Here is a 17,915-nt window from a genome sequence, read left to right as displayed (position 1 = left end):
TCTTTTAACTTGTTTTTGAAAAAGAAGCAACAAAAGCAAAAAAACTGCAATTATTTGAATATAAATTTGTAAAATAAATTGACATTTGCCTGAATGTAACTATAGTTGCTGAAGTCAAAATGGAAAAGGTAAACTGGTTTTATGAGTTACATGCCAACGACACTTCTGTGTCACTAAGTTCTGTCTTTTAATTACTCCAGATAAAGATTTCACATTTTCTTTGATTTGGATCTTTTCTTATTTCTCTATGCAAAATTTGTAATTACATCTGTAGGTTATTCCCACTTTTCTTTGCGCATCTTTAAACTACATCTACATATCTCTACGTAGGTTTTTGTAAATTGTTTTCATTTCCTTGCAGCTTTAAACGGTTATGTTGCACAGCTTTGCTTTTAATTAATTCGTGTATCTTACAGAAATACAGTGACAGGCATTGTTTACCATAAACTTTTTCTGCAAGTCTCTAATGATGATATGAAAGGAGAAAAAAATATTGTCTAAACGTTTGTCCCCGTCATGACAGCGACGATCGTTAGAAAAAACCAGTACAATTCAATTTAATATTTGCCAGAGAGCAATTAGGTTTGATTATGTGATTACACATCAATAATCAAATACCGCCTAACACAACATCAACACCACCATCACACTCATTCTGCCATTCTCCATACGAACATAGACCCAACTACAATTACAATTCATCTACGCATCCTAGCGGTCCCTGTGGCTAAAAGAACAAACGAAAGTTTTCTTTTGTTCGTCCTTCTCTCGGGCAATGATGGCAGATCTTATTTTCGTATTTGCGTCTTGCTGAATGTCACTTTGCTTATAAAATCGATGACATTAATAAACGACCGACTTTTTCACAGGAAAATATTATTCATGATTTAGAGATTGAAATATTTCGGCTAAGGCCCAATCGCCAAGTAAAATTCTTTTTTACCATTTAGCACAAACGGAAATGCCTTTAAATGACCTGCCAAAACTAGATAAACAGTAATCAACATTTTGATCGAATGAGTGACAAAAAGAAAGAAAGAAGAAAAAAAAAGCAGGCACATAACTGAAATGTTTAGGCACAATAGCACTCGTACATATGAAATTGTTTTTAGTCCATGAGTACATCTAAAAATCCAGTGCCTAGTGGGAGTGGGTGCGAATACAAAACGCCATCCAGCCAATCTTCGGTTTATCTCGGAAATGCCGCAAGACCTGAACACCGAGAAAACCTTAGTTTCAAGCTTGGAGCAAACTTTCCGTCCTGAAGGTGGCATACTGTGATGTAGACACACTCGCTACAAACATCAAAGAGATGCTACTTTCACCAGCCAAATGGGTTCTAGGAAGGCAAAGGAAGAAGACAAACTCTATCTGAAGACAGATTCCAACGCCCTTCAAAGCATCGAGGCGAGAATCAGCGAACCTCAGACCTACCACCAAGTAAAACTTCAAAATTGAAGAAGGTAATGTTCAAAGCATATAAGCGCTCCACGAAAACTCAATGAACGCAGTACTACTCAACAAATAGGAGCTTTCTTTTATACAATAGTTAATACACCAAATATCATATACAAAATTAAAAACCAATGCGTTTGTATTCAGTCTTGTAGGACATAGTAACCCTTCCCGCAACAGTCAAGCGGAGGATGGTGGTGTGGTTGGACATTGTGAACTGCTCGACATTCTAAGGCCTGTCTTAACGGTAACTCGACTCCGAGGTAGTTAACAGAAGAACTGGATTGCTAGTGAAAATGTGTGGACTGATCGTTCCATGCAGGACCTGCTCACCACCGCTCAAAGCAGGTCTAAGTGGAGAGCTGTGTCAGCCACTGCGTCTACCCAGTTGTTATTCACGACGACCAGCACTGGTTGACCAGCTAAACCGTTCATAAACGGGTGTCAGCCAACGAATTAATTAAATGATTGATTAATATTCAGCTGAAAGGCACTCTGAGATTAGCTTTCACGCTGCAGTGAACATAACTTTGCGTATTTCTTCCAGGTCCAAGGGAGGTAATATTTTCTGCTTTTACCTAACTTCTGAAGTGGTCTCCCCTTTTAATTCTTTGCCGCCTTCGATGCACAATTTATATCAGAGAAATGTTTTGGGTGATATATTGCTTTACTGTATAGTGTATGCTGTTACAAAACTAGATAGGAGCATATATTCTGGAATCGTCTTTTCTTTAGTACATCACGTGCGTGTACTAGACGACAGTAATTTCCACATGCTTCATAATTCCGATAATTTGTACACCATTTTCTTTATGAGAAAAAATCTCTTACCAGGCAAAAGCAGAAACGAGACAGGTAAGAAGTGTTGGTTATTTTATTCAAGACGATCACATGATCAAGCCGCCAAAAACAAAATGAATATAACAAACACAATACAACAAACAAAATATGAACTGCTTAAGGTGTTCCCTGAGGATTCCACAGTATGATGTATCCTGACAAACATCGGAGGTACTTGGGAGTCAAAAGCTGGGATGCTAAGATATTCCACCATTGCTGTTTCCTGGGACGGAGGATGAAAAACAAAGGGAGAGTAATCTAACCAGTTGTTGATATTACGTCCCTTTCCAAAGAAAAACTCCGACCCTGGAGGGAATTTGCTGGACACGGGACGTATAGGGAACATGTCCCAGACACCTAAACCATACTGGACAGTCAGTCGGTTTGTTGTGTAATTTTCATTCCCTGACTGTTCCTGACTGTCGACCGGCGTCCACTTCTTTACTTCTACCACACCATATGCAGGGTTACTGTAAAATTATAATCACAAATATTAGCTAAGGGACAATATAATTTATTTAAGAGAATATTTGCTAATAATATAAACGTTGAAAAAGTAAATTTTGAAGTTTTTTCTGTGCTACTTAATTATCGTCGTCATCGTTATCAGTCGTCGTTGTTTTTTACTATTATGTTTTCGTTTAGATATACAACTGGGAAAATTTTAAACTAAATTCCTCGTCTTTACAGTATTTTAAAGAGGGTAGATATATGATTCATTTATCTTGAAAAATAAATGCTGAAATGTTAATTAGCATAGTTTGTGATTAATTTTCGACGGCTGTACCTGTAGTATCCAGTGTAAGACGAGAGGCTGTGGGCCAGTGGAAGCGAGTGGTTATAGACGGGTTCCGACTTCGTTTCATTGACGGGATACCACGGGGCTGGAAACGTGCACATGGTGGTCACGTTCAGCCATGACGTCACGTTGAGCACGTGATCCAGCAGGAAGCTGTGGAGAGTTCCGCGGAAGGCGATCTCTGGGTCTTTGCCCGTCATGGCAGTGAACACCCCGACCTTTAGCGAGGGTATTAATGTCAGAAGACTGCGATACCCGTGTGTTGACCCGCTGTGACCCAGCGTTGGGTAACCTGTACAAATGCAGAAAAGGTTGGGAATAATTTCTTATTCTGATGAAATGGAAGTAGTGAAAATTAAGAGCAAGGAAAACAAAAATCAATCTAAAATTTCTAGTTTGTGGAAATATGTGGAAAACAGGAGCGAGTGGCATCACCCGGCAGTCATCAAGGCACACAACTCTGCAAAGGTATATGCTTCCTTCAAGGGGGAAAGTTATCTTTCTTGCTACAGATATTTGATTCATGCCCGACCTGCACTGCTTGCTGGGAAGAAAATGATGCCATAAAGGCAGCCGTGATGCACGGTCTAAAGCATATCCACTACCTTTATTTCGTTCGTTATCTTCTCGAATTAATCAGGATTAGCATTTGTTGAGGTAGCTGTACCTCTGTAGTAACCAAGCCGCCAGCCCAACCCATAGGCATCGTAGGAATGTGTGACAGGGACAGTCGGCTGCTGAAAGAGAGGCAAAGGGTTCGGTGTAATGGCTGCGCGCGGCTTGTACGTCTCCTCCAGAACTTTCTCCTCCATCACACGCTTCCCGTCAACCAGTCCTCTGTAAAGGTGAAAGTTCATCCATTTCGCCATGTCGTTCGCTGTTGACAATATGGACCCTGAACCGCCCAACTCAGCGAACACCCTGTGGATAAGTCAGGTGACGTATCATGTGATGAACAAAAGAAACGTTTGATGACTAACGGCTAACCATACTTAAAGTATATGTATCCAGAGAAGCACTCGTGTTATCACAAGAATCAGAAACATGATTGTCTTACTTGTTCAGCTGGACAGACATGTACTTCAGTTCTCCGTAGTAGTCCTCCACAGGCGGGGCAAAGTTCACTTCGCCGGGGTCAAGGGCCTTGCTGAAGGTTGTTCGTGCCATGCCCAGAGGTCCTAGGATGTGACGAATCATGAGGTTTTCCCACGTGTCCTGCCCGATAATTTCCGTGATGTGAGTGGCCAACCCGTACATCAGGTTGTTGTACAGGTATCTGCTCCGGAAAACTAGAGACAGGCTTCAGGAACTGCAGACGACTGGCGAGAAAAAAAAAGCAGTCAATCACTCCTTTCTTACTGTATGTCTATATAAATATATGTTTGTTTTCATATTTTTGCTTATCTTTATTACAAATGTTTTTATCTTATGATTGTATGGTTTATTATAGGATTAAGATTTTAATTTTGCTCGTATGTACATGCGTGTACCTATGTTTGTGCGTGTTTGTATGAGTATGTTTTTTCTCTCTCTCTTTTCACTGTGTGTTTATTTCTTTTAAAGAGGAGAGGATGATTCGACAGAGAACCTTAGAAGACAATAGATAGTGCCGGAATCATACAGAAATTGTGTTATTTAGACATATCCTGCAATACAAACTTTTGAAGATTGCTGCGAGTGAGTGTGCTGTCGAATCGAATCAAGTTGTTGGGAGGAATCGCCATTCTATGCGAAAGCAGGTCTTCCACTGTGGCTTCCTGTGTACGAAAGTCGTCTGCAAACCGGAAGTCTTGGCCCAGGATGTGACGCAAAGGAGTTGATATATTGTATCTGCGAGAAGCCCCAGAAAAATGTATGTCCGGTAGACCGATAAATAATACCTAACAGTCTCATTTGAATAAATACATATTTACATACAGACATATATTCGCTCATTCGTGCACATGCCCACCAAAACAGCCACATACTTATATACATATATCACATATTGCTTATGATTTATATCGCAATTCTAATCCCAATAAAGAGCGATCGACAAAAAGAAGGAACTGGGTTTACACGAACATGAAGAACGCATACCTTCCATCGTCATCCATCGCCTTCAGGAGGAGAGCTGCAGCGAAGGCTTTGGTGAGAGAAGCAAGGCCTATCAGAGTGTTCTCATCCACCTTGGGGTTGCCTTGGATACGTGTGGAGCCGTAGCCACGTGACAGCAAGATCTGACCCTCCTTGACGACGCTGACCGTCAGACCCGGGTTAGTGTGAGCTCGGCAGGCGTGAGCTGCAGTCAGCATCTCGTCAACCTCAGCGATGTCTAACGCCTGTGTCGTCAGAAGGCACATCATTGATGCAACGAGTGGGAAGATGAGCAGCAGTCCTGGCATTGTTAATCCCACGTGGATATTGTCTATAAACACAAAAACGCCAAAATGTTAAAATTGCTCAGTTTAAAGAACGACCGAATTAATAATAATAGTAATAATATCATCGTCATCATCTTCTTTATTGTTCTCATCGTCATCGTCATTGTCATTGCGATGGCATCATAGCACTGTCATCACGTATATAATTATATATAGAGAGAGGAATGACTATAGAGGACAGTTCGTGTGATCTGTTGCATTAGAAAGAAGAAAGACGAGAAAATAGAAGAGGACTAAGAGAAGACATGCCGTAACTCCACTCTTCAAGTTTCAATGCTTCCTGACATGTCCATTCACTAGTTACTTTTCATTTATGTGCTGACAATCGGTCACGTGACATGTCCAGCATTCCTAAGTGTGTGTTATCATGATCGGGACTCAGCAAATTTATTTCCTTCAGAAAATGCACCTGATAAAGCCATGCTAATAAGTAAAAAAGATCTGTGGTTCCCTCCACCACAACCATCACTACTTTTATTTTCTTCTTCTTATCTTTGTTCGTCGCCAAGCTATCTTTCCTATTCCTTCTTTTCTTTCTTTTGCCTACACGTTTACATTATTTCTTACTCGCCTCCTTTCGCCCTTTCCTAGTCCCGTACTCCCAGTCATGTGCGAATTACAAGGCTACTACACTGAAACATTTTCCATTAGTTGTGTGGAAAGGCTGGATATGCCGAGGACTGGGGAATGGCAGACCTAATTGAGATCCCAGCAACTAGTTTCAGCACGTGAATGTCATAAATACCCGGGGAAATACACCCGTGTGGAGCTCCATAAGTTCTTCTGGCATGATTTTCTTGTCCTACTTTACTGCCATGCTCTCAATCCCTAAAACAGATTCCTCACCCAACCCAGTCCTTAACCCTTTCCCTACCCTCTCCCATCCCTTAACCCTTTCTAAAACTAAACTTACCGGAAGTTCACCTCTAATCTTTACCTTGCATTTTTATTTTGGTTTTCTCAAAATTTCTTGAACATTTGATAGAGATTTTGTACACTTTACCCTGTCATCATCGACATGGCCCAGATATTTGTTGATTATTAAATTAGGTTGTGTTGAAAAGTCCCAAAGTTTGTAATCGCAACTCAATTACCAGCTCTGCTTATTCGGTCATTAGCATGAGATGAGCACGAGACAACAGGGTGGGCGTGTTTAATAAAGCCGCGTGTGAGTCCAGGAACATCACAGGAGCAGGTGCACAGCACTACACGTGTGTTGCCGGGTGCTCTACCCGGCCTATCATGGTTATTTATGCCAAGTTTACTGCTTGCAGAGCGGCAACTTTGATGTTGCTATTTACCAGATCGGCAGTTTGGAAGTCTTACAAACCGCGGGACTGACACACAACAGCCGCACCAGCCTTCATTAGCGAATCATTAACGGCCACAGGAAATGAGCAATCGCAAGAGGATTTGAGCCCGTGCTAAATGAGCTTTGGAGTTGATAAAAACATATTCACATCACAGGATGAACAGGAAAATGAAGAAGAATGAGATAATGGCTGTGGTCTTCAGAAAGAAAACAAAAAACATGAGGAGGAGATAACAACGATTGAAAAGAAGTGACGACACCTTCTGTTCTTGTCTTTCTTCTCGTCCTGCTCCACTACTTTTTTTCTGTTTACGTCATCATCATTATCATCATCGTCATTGTTATCCCTACTATATGATCTTTATCGTCATCAACACTTCCTCACTATCACTAGTAAGGACGAGCGAAGTTTCATGATACAGACCTACTGTTACTATCTTGCCATATGTGTGATAGACGAGAGAGTGAGAGGGAAGGAAAAAATTAAATTTATGGCACGTGTAGCTTTATGTTGTGAAACAGCACTTCCTGTACCCCGAACATTTGCTCTCCAGGTTCCTAGCCTCCTCCACTCCGATATCAGCACGCACGCGCACACAGAAACACTGTTCTGTCTATCTTTTTATACCTCCACATCCCTTTCCCTCCTGAAAACCTTCTAGGAATGGGTCCTTCAAACCAAATCACATTTCTGCTCAAAAAGCATCTTCAAACTTAAGATGAAAGGGCGTTGACAATCCTTCACCCACCCACACACCCCCTACCTCAAGTGTTGTTTTTTTTATTTCTTTTTTGTTTGTGAATGCGGTATCACAACGAAATCCTCCGCCATCTTTAGGGAATCAGACATGTGGATGAGGGATGAAATGGCTGATGAACACACAGTCATAGCTCCCTTACCACACTCAACCCTGACCTACGAGCTGCCGGCAAAGGTAGGCAAGTGAACGACGTGCTCGACATCACTGTAGTCCCAGTTATCTCCCCTCCGCCCTCAGTGGTTTCCTCCTGTCCTTATCTCAATCGTAAAGATGATTCTATTTTAGAGGCTCTCTGTGAGGTCGTCTGAAGCTAGCTGGTGATAAGCTGCTGTTCTTTATTATTCTCTGGCTAGTAAAGGTGATGGCGGTAGGTGATACAATTAAATATATTTCTTTCTACTTTCTCTCCTTTTTCTTTCTAGTTCGTCCATGCATGCACGAACACAGTTATAGAGACTGAGAAAAGGTGTCGAGAGTAAAACACTGACAGATTGACATGGACAGAGAGACAGTGACAGTGACAATGGTTGTTTATTGCGAGCTGGAAAGAGAGAAGAAGAAAGAAAACAAAAACAAGAAAAGAAAGCAATAAAAGGAACAAAGCCCCCCCACCTCCACACACACAAACACAAAACAACCACACATATCGACACACCCCTACACACATGTCAAAAGAGAAAAAGAAAGAATAAAGAAAGAAAAAAGAGAGAAAAAGAAAGACACAGGGGAAAGAAAGAGGCAAATTATTCAGGTTAAAAACTATCACACACCTTACACACAAAGGTACGAGTGCACCTATAGAAACGTGCGTGTGCATCAACAGACAGCCACAGGCAATCTCTCTCTCCATCTTGTCTGTACAGAGGCAACCGTGTAATCGCATGGATCCGATGCACCGCGTTCGAAATAGCCTCTCCGCATCAACAAACACTTAGCAGCCAAGAAAAAAACAAGAAAGGCTATCGTGGTGACCCTTGCGTCAGAGTTTGCACGTGCAATCGTGACGAGAGTCCACCCGTGACACCTGCTCCGTGCAAAGTCCGTTCTGCTCACAGGTAATTCCGAGAGGTACTTATGTTCTTGAGATCACAAAATTCGTTCTGTTAAATTCCTTTCTAACCCAGGGATGAAAGCAAGAAAAGTTCTTTTGGTGGAATCCCTTCAACACCTATAGTTGACAGTCTACTCTTCCTGATTACATCATGGTGATGACGGCGATGACTTTGACAAAGACAGTGGGACTCGATAAGAAAATCGTATTTTGTGTGGGTTACGTGTGTATCTAAGAAGTTTGTAACTAGGACGAAAACATATTTTAGAACATCGTTCGCTAAAGAAAGAGAAAGAAAAAGCAGCTTATAAATTACTGTGAAGGGAAATAGTTATCCTGTCTAAATAGAAGTTTAAAAAAGCAATGGTTGTTTGTTTTAAAATAGACCTCTTGCCCAGACCGCACAATGATTGCCAACACATGGTGAGGCTCAGGCCAGGAAGGGTACAGCTGCCTCCAATCATGCAACGTGAACCTTAATCGACCTTTGACGAAGCAGTGAATGGGCTTCCCTCCCCAAAACGGCTTTTTAAGTGGCAGCAGTAAGCTGACATGTATACTCGGCAAGTACCTCCTATGGCTGCCTCTACCTCCGATTATGTTTGCTTTAAAGACCAATAACAAGAAATCGCAGCCCCTCCTTGACATCTCTAACCAATGCGAGTCTTGTTTTCATTTACTTTTTTTTTAAACTTTTTATATTTTGCTTTCTTTTTCTTTCGCTGCTTGCTTTTTTTCCCTCCAGACCATTTTGAAGGACTCTTGGCAGCAACAAGAAGGTAAAGTTTGTCGTGATAAGACTAAGATACCTTCACGAAGAACCACTGCTGGATACAGGACAGACGATAACGCCTTCCCTTTATGTGCAACGAGTTTTGAAGAGTGTCAGAAGGCTAGACCTGAAAGCTATCTTGAGAGACAAAAACAAAAAAAGGTGATAGCGTGGCATTCATGAAAACAAACAGCCGAAAGTATCAGGACTGGCTTCTCAAGTGTACCATCTTCTGACAGCCTGTGACTGTAAACGATACATCCCTGGTCCTAACCCGTCCGAACAAATTTACTGTTTTTTTTCAAATTTTAGATACCTTCTGTTTATTCGCTTTTAATTTGAGTATTTAGATATAAATGTTAGATAATTATAGTATTTTCTTTGATTGATATCTTGTCAGGTTCACACAGGTATCGTACGGTTTAAACGTGTATCGTTGAATATCAACACGTGTAGACATCCTAACACAACCTGTCTAGAATTTCACGAAGCTTGTCTGAGATTTTCTTAAGAAGAGGGTGGAGCCCGAGTAAACCGACCTTGGTAAAACTATTCCACAGATTCCGATGACTGGAATTTTGTAAAGTGTTGCTCTACGGTTATCTGCTTCAAATACCCATGTCCTCCCCTACGACCTCTTCCCTCCCTTGCTGGCCTCTGGAAATAATATCTTTACTCACCGAATATCCACAGTTCTCTCAGTTCTTACTTGCAGTCTTACTTCTTCCACCGACCTCTTTAGTGGTGTGTGGGGGCGAACAAGGGACAGGCATCAGACATGGCCACTGGATGGAGGCTGTGGCCTGATTTTGGCAGCCAACTGTTGAGGTTATTTACCCAGTGAACCATCTGGGTTGGCAGCCTGGCATCTGGCAGGAGACTCGGCTACACAAACCTTGAGTTGACAAGGGTTTCGTGTTGCTTCCCATTCATCCACCACGCCCTCCATCCTTCTGCGCTAATAACCCTAGTGTCATGTGTTCGACTCCCTAGCGAGATAAAATAATGCGACCTTTAGTTAAAGTAACTGTTTGGCGATGATGGGGATGGGAAGTATTTTGACATATTCATGTTTACTTTTCAAGGTTCTTGAGAGAAACTACAGGAGTTATTACATCCTACGAAATGTAAACTGAAAGCTACCAAATAACTGATGTCACTAATATTGGGATACAGTCCAGTGAACATCAGAAGTTGTTACTAACTGGTCAAAATCTGAAGCCCTCCACAAATCATCATTGAGTCCCAACACCAAACAGTCCCTATCAGACTTCGATATGGCTACTGAAAACATTCGGAAACATTCACAAACACCCAATCTACCCGAGTATCTCCGCGTACCTACAGTTCCGAATACCTCTCACCAAGCACCGGCCAGGGCCCATCACGTGATGAGGAGGAGGCGTTAGTGATGTGTACTGCAGTGTCAGAGGGAGATGAACGAAACATGTCAGACTTGTTGACATCTTTGCAAACAGTTCGCCGAGCGGCCCTCGAAAGCAGTTTTTCCTTAAGTGCCTTATTTTCTCTGCTTAGTGGGGCGATAAATCTCTCGTCATCGCCTCCCTTGCCAACCTGTCTGTCTGAGCAAGGTTGACCCTCGGGTATGCTAACTCTCATCTTTGCTGAAGCAAGTTTGCTAACCCTGGTTTATCACTTTAAACGAATAATATATTCCTTAAAATCTAGTTCTTAGAAGATACTGCTCACCTGCCGGGCATAATTCACGCGTTTTAAGAACGGAAAAGGAAGGATAAAGGAGACAAAAAGAAAATGTTATCGACTATTTTAAAACTACTTCGATTTATTAGACCATGATACACTTATCTTATATAAAATTCTGCGTTCTTCAGCAGAATATAAATTTGGCAAACACACATATCTATCGGCTCTGATTCTCGACTTTGTCCATAATACTATATTATTTTGTCTTGTTTTCCAGTGATGCTAGCCTTCTCTGTTGATGTCAACAGGTAAACATAGTTATGACCAGAGCTCAGTGTACACTAGCAGCTGCGTGGAGTGAACAGTACTCTGCCTGCAAGAAACGAGCCCTACAAACAGGCCTTCCTGTAGAGCCAGACTAATGAGTAAGACTAGGTATGCAATTTCAAGAAATATGATATAACTTTTTTCCAAGAGGGCAAATGTATCGATGGCATTGTATTACAGGTCTTGTCACATTCCACGTTCGTAGTTACACATTATACTTTGATGCCTTCTTTCTTCATCTTGTATCTTCTTCTTTTTATATCTTTTCTCTCTCATCAGTTTTTTTTCTCTCTCTCTCTCTTACGCTCTATCTCCCTACCTCTCGGAGACAGTTTATTCAAGTAACACAAACTTCCTTGCCTCCTGTGGTGGGAATGGGTGAGGTGATAAACAAGCTTTTCATCATTATTTGTAGCGATTACGATCAGTGATCACACACAGGATTGGAGGGAGCTACAGACCACCAGCCCGCACTTGACTCGGCCTCGTGCACCTCAGTTCACCAACATTTCGTCAGGCGCGATTTACCCCACCTGTACTCACAACCTCGCTGTTGTTATTTCTTTTTTTCTTTTCTTGTAGTATGGCCATCAGTCATCGCATATATCGTCTTACTCTCGCTTGATACATGTGTGTGTGGAAAGAACGAAGATGTTCTTCTTTCTCTCTCATACATGAGCACGCGCATATATATTACAATTATATTCTAGTTACTGTGTGTTTATCAGTGTGTGTGTGTGTTTGTGCATACGGACCCAGTGTGTACACGCCTGCGATACACTTGCTCATTCACCTGTAAGCACCTGTCTGGATGCCCGGTATCTGCCATATGTCTGGCAGCCTCCCTCTCCTCCCTCACCTGCGGCGCTGGCATGGGCGCACCTGGATAAATGCCGGCCCCTCGCGGTGAGTAGCGCTTCCCCTCGACAAGAGCTCTCCCTTTGAGGAGACGAGAAAAGCTGAGAGGAATTCAATCTTTGTCATTTCCCCTGTCGACAGTCACTGCTACTAGTCCACGAAGCCCAGTGTTCTCACACAATGTGGGTGTAACGAGCAAAGTTGAAATATTTTGTTTTTACATACACCTCTGATCAGGAAAACTCATAATTTACTTTGTTGTGCTCTCATTCTGTAAAATAAACTTAAAAATAAATAATCAAAACGGAAAGGTTTTTTTTTTTTTTACAAAATGGAGACACCGGTAGTATTATCATGATACAGGATAGAATCGATCGTATCATTTTGTTGCTTTTCAATTTTCAGTTTTATGACTTTTGTGATGGTTTGTTTGTTTGTTTGTTTGTTTGTTTGTTTGTTTGTTTGTTTGTTTGTTGGCAGGGAGTTCGGGAGGGAAAACAACAATGTGAATGCAAGTTATGCAAGTTGGTAAAGAGTGTAAGTAAAGCGGGACAGAGATGTACACGTCACATTGACAAATGAATAAACATGTGTACACGCATACAAACATACCTTCTGTTACGATACACAGAAAACAGAAATCATGTACAAACAAGAGTCAGACCCTTGAGTCCCAGTTATCACGAGAGAATCCAGACAGGAAGACAGGGACAAGTCTCTCTCACACGGCCACTTCAGACCCGACTGATTCCATCCCTACTTTCTCCATCCCTTTCCCCCGCGGCAGCAAAAGACAAGTGTGGGTATCTACAAGAGTTCTCTGATGGCAGGCAGGACATACACCTGTGCGAGGAAGGAGGAATAAAGGTCTTACCTTGCTCCTCCTGCTGGTGTAGACCTACTGACTCATGGCCCACACACCCAACAACAGCATTGGGAAAGGACATGAGCATAGCAATGTAATTACCATTTGATTTCTTTTAAATCGTGATGAATAGTCAGGCTGAAATGTCTCTGACATTCGTGGGAAATGCACGCTGCAAGGTTAACTCCGAGGAGTTAATTTTCTCCATGAAGGCTCGTTCATTGACGACACATCGTAAACATTCAACCTTTCTGTTCCTTGCTAAGTGATTCGGTTCATTCGTTTAATGTTTCATTTCGGGATATTTTAAAATCAGGTGATTAGGTGTGTTGAAAAATTCATTAGCTGTTGCTACTCATTATTTATGTGGGGTGGCATGAGAGTGAACACCAGTCGGGGGGTTACAGGGGTGGAAGGGTTTCGATAGCTCCGTGAACGAACGTCATGTGGAAAGGAAATAAAAATAAAAAGAACAACTCGGGATAGATTGTACCTGCTTCTTGAGATGTAGTAATGCAAGTATCGGGTGCCTACCAGGGTGTCTGGTACACCTTTCACGCAGGGCATGTGAGCAATTTGCTGTCGATGTAAAACTCATCAGCTGCAGTCGGCGGTACTTAGCAACCCTCGATACAAGTGTGTCTCAACCTCACTTGGCGCTGGTCTTGTCCGATGCCTTTACAGTCTGTCTGTTTAATCATCTTACTTAAATTATCCATGTCCTCCACTAAATTCCACCCCAACATCCCTCGATCCTCATCTTCTTGTCCTTCCGTCATCGGAATCATTAATGATCACCATCATCACCATCATCACCCTCATCACCCTCATCACCATCAAAAGGAGGAGCAGCTGCATTGTCATCTTCACCATCTTTTATTTCAAAAATCTTTTTTCTGACCTCACTTAATGTACTCATGGATGAAAACACCGGCGTATGCGAGCAGGTGATACCGGAAGCAGAAGCTCCAGCCAATCTCGCGGGATTAAGACTAAAACGTCTTCAAACTACGTGCGACGTAGTTCACACGTTTCCGCTCCACTATCTGTAGCCGCAGCTTTGACTTGGTGCAAACTGCACACCTGGGGAGCATTTGGCCGTTGAACTTGTTTGTGTGGTAAGGGAGTCCTTGTGAAAGCCTGAACATTGGTATGAACTCACTAACGTACAAAAGCAGACATGCGCACACACACACACACACAAACACACGCACACATAAAAGCAGGAGTACAAACACTCATTCTCTTTTCTGTATGATGGTATCCGGACGGAAAAGAAGTTAGATGAGCAAAATTTAGTTTCGTATGAAAATTGCCTTTAAGGAACTTTTGTTACTGGAGACAGCCTGCACATGTCTGGGCCTTGTGCTAAAGTAATTCAGAGCTGTGCCTCTCTTTTTGTTTTTGAGCATTTTCTATTAACGTGTTTGTCTACAGGCAACTTCACAGGACATTAGAGTTAATAGGAAGACACACAGAAAAACAAACAAATAAAAAACCTCGAAGACCTGTCTGCCTACCTCGCTAAGCAAAAAGCATGAGAATACAGTTAACAAGACCTCCGGAGGTGGAGATGTCAAAGGGGAAGATTGATACCTCAGTCCGGTGGCGCCTCGATCAAGGAGATGAACGATGACCTTAAGAGCCTCTTGCGATTTGCTTAATGTTTGCTTGTGTGGATCCTTCCACACTGAGGAATGTCGGGTAAAGGGTGTCACAGCACAAATGCTTCGACCAACACATTCACACCTGACAATTGCGAGGTCTTTCAACAAATAACACAACGATTGCCTCAAGCTTCCCAGATCATGTTACTTTCTTGTAGTTGAGGCCCAGGACTTCAGAAGATACATGAGCTATAACTGTAGACATGCAGCATGTAAGCTCAAAAATCAACTGGACATACACAAAGCACACTATCAACACAGAAAGGTTAATCACACGCCCCACTCGCACATTCTTACTGTCAAACAATCTAGAAGGACCTCATTGTTTCTCATCATAAACCTCTGTCCTCGATGGTCATACAAAAAGTTTTGGATCATCTTCCACCTGCACTGTCACTTTTTATCAGGTCGTAGAAACTCAAATAACATACACTACTTGTTTAGAATCCAAAAGTTCTTGCTCGATGGAGATTCTCTCTGCTGGTCATGTGACCAAATGGTTGGTGGTTTTCTTGATGTCGGCAAAGTCGTCGCACTGTGGGAGTCACATTCGGGTGCCGGCCGCAGTGACCTCCATGGATGGATGACAAGCAATCTGTCCACCTGTATGGTCGACTCACCCTCGTCCCTGTCAGCTTTGTACCTCGTCAGAAGCCTACCTCGTGGTGCAGACCCCAAGTCTTACTGCTTTGGAGGATCAAGAGGTGAGCTGGTGGCGAAGACCCTGGGAGGCAATTTCTCCGAACAAACAATCGCTCCTGATAAACATAAAAACCTTCTTGAATTTACAATATACTTTCTATACTTAGCCCTGTTTATCCATACATATACGTCTTTCACTTTATGCCTCCGGGGCGGCCTGAGGATTGTGCAAACTGTGTACAGGCCCGCCAAATCCCAGGAGCCACCACGCCAATATATATTGAATATAAGACAGAAGGAGAAAATAAACACATTTTAATCAGTTGACAGTATTGTGTAACAGGATATGTTAGCTGCGAGGATCTCTCACGATGCCTCTTTTTGTTTTGGAAGAAAAAAGCAATAGATAGACCTTTGAAGAAGCCTGGGTAAATGGAGAAAGGAATTTATTAAAACTAAGAAGATGCCACACAGAAAGAGAACGAAAGAGAGAGAGAGAGAGGGACAGGGGTTTCTCAGTAATATCGAGAAGAAATAATGCAAAGCCTCTAGTTGCCCACATCTCACCATTTGCTGACAGGCTTCAGAAGGGCAAAGACAAGACAGGGAAAAGCTGTTTGCTCATTCTGAATGGTATGCACCCGCGCACTTCTCACCCGGGGTACGTGTATAGGGGTGGGACGCATAAAGCATGGGGAGGAGTGCTTTTGACACTCATCAACTTGATTTCTGACAGCTAACATCTCCCTAAACAACTAGAACAATATAAAAGTCAGATGGTTGTGTCTTCAGCATCGCAAATACAGCGACCGTCTGAGTCTTTTATTTTTTTCTCTCTGTCCGTGTTTCTGAACTTTTGCTTCCTCTGAGAATTTCCTCCTTTCTAGCGGCAACTCTCCTTCATCGCTCTGTGTGTGTGTTTTATAAGAATATTTAGTATAACCTGATTGACCTGGTATTGAAAAAAGCTGAGATAATAATGTTTCTTTTTCTCTTTATTCGTTTCTCTCTGCCTTTCTCTCTCTCTCTCTCTGTTATTAGTTGCTGGCATGGTGTAGAACACAAACAAGCAAACTCTTTCTGTCTTCTCTCTCCCCTCCCTCTCCTTCTCTCTCTTTCTCTGTTAAGACATTTTTAACCCCATTACATCCAAGCACAGATAACTGAAACGGTAACTAATCTCTCTGTCTCTCTGTCTTTCTTTATCTATCTCACAACACCATTAAATACATTATCACTCCTTTGTTGTCATGACAGAGATGCCGGAGGTAATTATTTACCAGAGTTTGGCAACAGAGATTAGCGACTGACTCCTGGTACTATGTCCAAACTTTCTTTTTTTTTCCGAAGATTGCAGGTCCTTTCAGCTATGACACGTGACTTCTTCCTGCACCCGACCTCATTAGCAGACCCTCATACATCAGCCATTGTCACTGTACATGCTGTAACCCCGGGGTACAAGGTGCATGGTGCCAGGGTGTGGCTGAGGAGAGATCGGGGTATATACGCATCCAGTTAATGTGATTTTAATCCAAGATGAGCTTAACAACGCTTTTAGAGGACGTGCCACCGCATTGCTTGTCGCCATTAAGTGCTGCAGCCTCCTTCATGATGGAGATAGGAATATGCAGACAGGAAAGAAAACACACACACAAGAGAGGCAGACAAAAAAGTAGATGCTTATTCAAGTATACACTCGAGCGTGTGTCAGAATTCACATTAGCCTGGCAGTAAAACTGGAGTCACATTACTAATCGCCATGATGCTAATGTTCTTCATACACGCCTGGAGACTTTGACATTTGGATGGAATGATAATGCATTTTTGTGGACGATGCTTCCCTCACTCTCTCACACACTCTCTCATCTACATCCTCTCTGTGCTAGATAAATCGTTTCGTGTTGTTTCTCTGGGTGCCTTTAAGATCTCAGCAGTCGAAATATCGTTAAACAAAGTCCATGAAACAACATCAATCGAGCCAAGTGGATGGTAAGACTAATGTATCATCCTCTCCGTTGACTGCGATAACAGAAGCGTTATTAACGATAGTGTTATCTGCCGAAGATATGACCAAGGTGAAAGAAAACCTTGCCCAGAAGGCAAAGGCCATGAAGACACGTGCAGCAAGTCAGTAAAAATAAATTGCTACAGAACAAACATCCACTGGACATCGAGGCTTGAATCTTGGCTAGCCAGAGCTCTGCCACAGTTGACGTCACGATTAGGTCATAGGTCAGGAACCTGCGTTAGTAACCGGAAGGAGGAAGAGTTCTGCAAAGTTTCTTGGATGTTGGTGCCTCGCTGTTAAAGATCCTTTCGAATCTTGTATTTGTCAAAGCGAACGTGATGTATCACCCGGCATCAAGGAACGTCTCATAAATTTGTGACATATAAAAGATTAGGGAGAGATCGTTTCCTCCCAGATTAAGGACCTATCAAATGCCAAAACAGCTCCCCACCCTCTCGAACTATCTCTCT

At 42.3% G+C, this 17,915-nt stretch overlaps 1 protein-coding gene across 1 annotated transcript; it reads right to left on the bottom strand.

Moving 5' to 3' along the window:
• Positions 1 to 2,311: 2,311 nt before the first annotated feature.
• LOC112554365 (beta-lactamase-like protein 3) lies at positions 2,312 to 10,318 on the bottom strand. Its single transcript, XM_025222121.1, has 7 exons — positions 10,094 to 10,318; positions 5,174 to 5,501; positions 4,754 to 4,924; positions 4,152 to 4,394; positions 3,762 to 4,015; positions 3,083 to 3,386; positions 2,312 to 2,765 (listed from the first exon to the last, which is right to left on the bottom strand). The coding sequence occupies exons 2-7, from the start codon at positions 5,476 to 5,478 to the stop codon at positions 2,351 to 2,353; spliced, it is 1,692 nt and encodes a 563-aa protein (XP_025077906.1). The 5' UTR covers positions 5,479 to 5,501; positions 10,094 to 10,318; the 3' UTR covers positions 2,312 to 2,350.
• Between the last annotated feature and the right edge of the window lie 7,597 nt (positions 10,319 to 17,915).

This window comes from Pomacea canaliculata, linkage group LG13 (genome assembly GCF_003073045.1).
Source record: "Pomacea canaliculata isolate SZHN2017 linkage group LG13, ASM307304v1, whole genome shotgun sequence".
Classification (NCBI taxonomy): domain Eukaryota; kingdom Metazoa; phylum Mollusca; class Gastropoda; order Architaenioglossa; family Ampullariidae; genus Pomacea; species Pomacea canaliculata.
Note: the sequence above shows the minus strand (reverse complement) of the source record. Positions and strands in the feature narration are given on the sequence as shown.

Bases quoted from the DNA above. Each gene is read 5' to 3' on its own strand.
- LOC112554365 (XM_025222121.1), bottom strand. From the start codon at position 5,478: ATGCCAGGACTGCTGCTCATCTTCCCACTCGTTGCATCAATGATGTGC. The intron at 4,016-4,151 runs GTAAGACAATCA...ACTTATCCACAG, and splicing joins ATGTCTGTCCAGCTGAACAA to GGTGTTCGCTGAGTTGGGCG. The intron at 2,766-3,082 runs GTACAGCCGTCG...ATAATTTTACAG, and splicing joins TCTTACACTGGATACTACAG to TAACCCTGCATATGGTGTGG.